At 40.4% G+C, this 4,451-nt stretch overlaps 1 protein-coding gene across 1 annotated transcript; it reads left to right on the top strand.

Moving 5' to 3' along the window:
* Positions 1-415: 415 nt before the first annotated feature.
* Positions 416-4,242, top strand: PSMD5 (proteasome (prosome, macropain) 26S subunit, non-ATPase, 5; the record flags this gene model as incomplete). The annotated part of the gene is made up of 6 exons (XM_009878408.1): positions 416-525; positions 923-1,065; positions 1,510-1,701; positions 2,516-2,625; positions 3,279-3,419; positions 3,985-4,242. Coding segments are annotated over 6 exons (954 nt in total), but the record flags the coding sequence as incomplete, so codon positions are not given.
* Positions 4,243-4,451: the final 209 nt, after the last annotated feature.

The raw sequence follows: 4,451 nt of genomic DNA, 5'->3' as shown, positions 1-4,451 counted from the left end.
CGGTGGCTAAAGAGAAAATAAAATGTTTGCTTCTCTGAAAGCAAAGGTAAAATAGCAGCTATAGTCTTGTAACCTGTGGGTGTGAAGAGACCGAGAGAAATTACAAAGCGTGTCAGGTGTGCGAGTGGAGAAATAATATAATTTGGCTGTTCTAGAGCAGCAAGATCCTAGATCCTCTGAAGAAGAGATGACTGTGAATAGAAATCAAATGCGTGTGCTGTAAACTGGAAAGACTTTATGAACTTCTTTCAGGCAAATGTTTAGGTTAATTACAAAAGCGTAACGAAATTCAATATTTAATATATGTAGAGTTAGTCAGCATTATAAGACTTATTTGGGAATTGCTGTTATCATTATAATATTTTTATAAGCCATCTATCTCTTTCTTTCTTTCTTCCTCCTGTGCTTTTTTTAGTTAATTGTGGAGATTTCTTCGGTGTCAGCAGATTCTCTAAATTACTGTGCGAACAGCGGATTAATATCGGAGTTAATTGGAGAGCTGACGGGAGACGACGTGCTGGTCAGGTGTGTCGGGAGCGGGATTGCTGATGACATTTCCCCCATTGTTTTGACTCATGTTCAGCCTTAAAATAACACTCTTGAAAGATATTTGTATGTTTCTTGTGAAACTCTTTTCAGGGAAATGCTTTATCTGCCTCTTCTTAAACAGCTCTGAGTGTAAAATACCGTGTCCTTAAATTTGAGAGCCGAGATGAAGTTTCCCCAGTATTTTGTAATAACTGTAGTGCTGGGCTGCAATATAAACACTTTTGTAACTCTTTCCACCTACACACTGTAAGATGGATTGGGGTTTTGTTCGTTTGGGTTTTGTTTTAAGGGTAGAAAACCTGTTTTTCTTAATCACTGGGTACTTCAAAACCCCGTCCGAAATAGGCCAAGAATGCCCGTTTGTCTGTTACAGGGCCACGTGTATAGAGATGGTGACCTCGCTGGCGCACACTCCGCACGGGCGTCAGTATCTTGCTCAACAAGGAGTCATCGATAAAATTTCGAACATCATCGTCGGCGCCGAGTCTGATCCTTTCTCAGCCTTCTATTTACCAGGTTACGTCGTGCGTTTCTTGATCCTGGGGTTCACTGCTTGCTTACATTAACGAGTTAGAGGGGACTGTTAAGCCTCTCTTTTGATAGAATTTTTGAATATTAGAATGTCTATGTTGGATTTACAAAAAAAAAATGCTGAAGGACAGTGAATAATATTACTTGTTAATAAGGGTGGTACAGGTAAGATCTGAAGGGACTTTGCTATATGTTTGAAGCTTATTGCAGCCTTTTTTTATGACTTCAAGAAGAAAGCTGTTACATCATGAATTAAGGAACTTCCAAAATACTGACTTCTTCCTTGATGCCTTTCACAGACAGCGTTCAGACTTGGTAACACTAGTTTAACAGTGAAACAATCGTTTATGTGTGTTTAATTTTGACAGTGTTAATGTTATTGTTCCTCCATTCTGAATGTTTTTCCTTTTTTTGGCCTTGTTCTCTCAGGATTTGTTAAGTTTTTTGGAAATCTGGCTGTCGTAGACAGCCCGCAGCAGATCTGCGAACGATACCCTGTCTTTATGGAAAAAGTCTTTGAAATGGCGGAAAGTCACGATCCGACCATGATTGGAGTGGCTGTGGACACGCTGGGAGTCCTGGGATCAAATGTGGAAGGCAAACAGGTTTTACAGAAATCTAGTGAGTATCGGTTCCTTCTTTAATGAAACTTTCTCAGTGAGTTGTAATATACAAGAGTGAATTGGTTTGGTGTAATAGGGAAAGGAATTGAAAAACGTATTTATCTAATAATGAAGGGCGTCTGAGTAGCAGATAAAGTGATTTTTAACTGTCTTGCGAGGCATGGTGATGTGAAATGCCTGGCAGCTGGAATTCTGGGGTCGCAAACATGATTCAGATTATTCTTTTCTAGTGAGTCACATCGTAGAAATCATCAGTAGTTGAGTTATTTTGGTTTTCTCTGTTTCTGCTGATGTCATGACCTTCTCACCAGGGTTCAGAAAGCATGAACTTGCGTATAATGATGCTTTTTGTAAAGGTTGCATTGTTTCTCTTAGTAGAAAACTGTCCAGAGGATTGAAAGTAGGTGCTAGACTTCTTGCTGCTAGTCTAAACTTTGCTTTTTAACTGAAAATCTGTATCAGCAGATTCGCTCTTGGAGTGTTGTAGAATGGGATTGAAGATTTTTGATGACAAGCATACTACTGGGGTACGCACTCCTCGAGATAACTTGGTTATTTGTGTGATGTAACTTCCTTTTTGGAACTGTTGGGGTGGTCTGGAGAACTACTGTAAAAGCTTTGGATTTGTTTATCCTAGATCCATGTGGAGCAAAGAGGATCTTTTGTTATAGTAGATGAAGTTGTCTTTCTCTGGTTTAACGTACAGCACTCTTGCCACCAGTTAATGTAGTGTAGCGTGACTGACGGATGACTTACACTCCTGTAGAGATCTATCTGAATTAATTAAAAGCATTTTTTTTTAATGTTCAAAGGAAGCAGATTTCAAAATCTGTTGAACAGAATAGGGCACCAGGCGAAGAATGCCCCCACGGAGTTACGGCTGCGGTGCTTGGATGCAATTTCATCTCTTCTTTACCTGCCTGTAAGTTTGTGGTTGGGTTTGTTGTTTGGATTTTTGGCTGGTTGGGTGTGGCTTGGTTTTTAGATCTACAAAAATGAAATGATTGTGCATCTGGCTTATTGTGTGAAGACCTTTAGCAACATCTAGTTTAGGAGGAAGCAGTAGCTTTCTAGTATCCCGAGTCATTAACTTTACTCTTTGGAAATTCCTCAGTTTATTTGTTTACTTGAAGCTTGAGTTTGTTTGTAAGAAGCCAGGTGTTCTGAAATTGGAAGTCAAGACAACGCTGGCAAAGGAGTGAGAGGAAACAGGTTAATGTCCTTGTGCTTTCAAGGGATAGTGGAGAACTCCTGAAATCCCTGTGTATGGTCTTTAGATCCAGTGACCTGGTTTTAACAGTGTAGCTCAAAATAAGGGAATGAGCCATTTTCATTTGTCTTGCGGGGCTGCACCCTGGAGCAGCACATCTCGTGTAACAACATCAATTTTTTTAATTCTGCCCTCCGAGCAGAAACGTAGAAACATAGAAAAGTAGAAACGTAGAAAGTTGGAAACTTGACCAGTTTGATCTGCTGGTGGTTCCTTTTAAATTATTTCCTTAGCGACTGAATGTATACCCCAAGCTTTTCATAATCCTAATTAAACTCTTTCATTTTCGTACGCGATGCCTGCAGCCGGAGCAGCAGACAGAAGACCTTTTAAGAATGACCGAATCGTGGTTCACCTCCCTGTCCAGCCAGCCCCTGGAACTTTTCAGGAGCATCAGTACTCAGCCCTTCCCCGATCTCCACTGTGGGGCTTTACGGGTATTTACTGTAAGTGCTTTTTGATTTTAATGATTTTAATGAATTGTATTGCCATTCAGTCTCAGATCTGAAGTTTTTTTTTTAAGTGAATGCCACAAACTTCTTGTTGAAGTCCTGAAGGGGTCAGAAATTCAGGCCTTTTTGATTGTGCCCCACTTGCATTCATCGTTTAAATAGTGCAGCCGATGTGTCTTGCCTGTAATGCTTGTTTTCTTATAAATTGGAGAAGAAAAAAAAAAGCAACGGCTTTGCTCCAGAGTGCTACTTTGATATTGGAGTCACTGCTGTGATAATGAACTTAAAACTTTAACGATAAGCACTGAGCTGTACTTGTTTTACAGTGTTAAACGCTGCTGCTTGATTTGAGTGGTGCTCAAATCTACTCCAATTCTACTTTGTAGAATGAATATAATTTTTTTTTTTTCTGTTTCTTGGCTATGACTACTTTATAGAATGAATTTATTTTTTTTCCTGTTCCTTGGCTCTTTGCATGCCAGCCTACTTGCGTAACTGATTTGGGAATTTTTAAAAAAGAGGTGTTTCCCCCTCCCCTTTCTTTTCTCTTCATGTTTAGGCTATCGCCAACCAACCGTGGGCCCAGAAGCTGATGCTTGCCAGCCCAGGGTTTGTGGAGTACATTGTAGACAGATCGGTGGAGCCTGACAAAGCTTCGAAGGATGCCAAATACGAACTCGTTAAGGCCCTCGTAAACTCTAAAACCATTGCGGAAATCTTTGGCAATCAGTATTACTTGAGGCTTAGGGCTTACCTGCGGGAAGGCCCCTACTACGTGAAGGCAGTCTCGACTACAGCTGTGGAAGGAGCAGAATAATGTCTTGGATATCTTGCTTCCCCTTCTTGCAAATCATGATACTGAAACAAGCGTTAAGCTCAAAAGTGTAAAGACTCTCCTTGCCAAAGTCTCTTTAGATTGTCTCTTTAAAGGAATGTGAAGCACTTTTGACTCGATTTGAAATGAGGGTCAGGAGAGCAAGTCAGAACCTCTAGGGCACAGCGTAATTTCCCATAGAATGTCATGGC

The sequence above is a fragment of the Apaloderma vittatum genome, unplaced genomic scaffold, assembly GCF_000703405.1.
Source record: "Apaloderma vittatum isolate BGI_N311 unplaced genomic scaffold, ASM70340v1 scaffold7871, whole genome shotgun sequence".
NCBI lineage: Eukaryota > Metazoa > Chordata > Aves > Trogoniformes > Trogonidae > Apaloderma > Apaloderma vittatum.
This window is presented reverse-complemented; position numbering and strand designations above follow the sequence as displayed.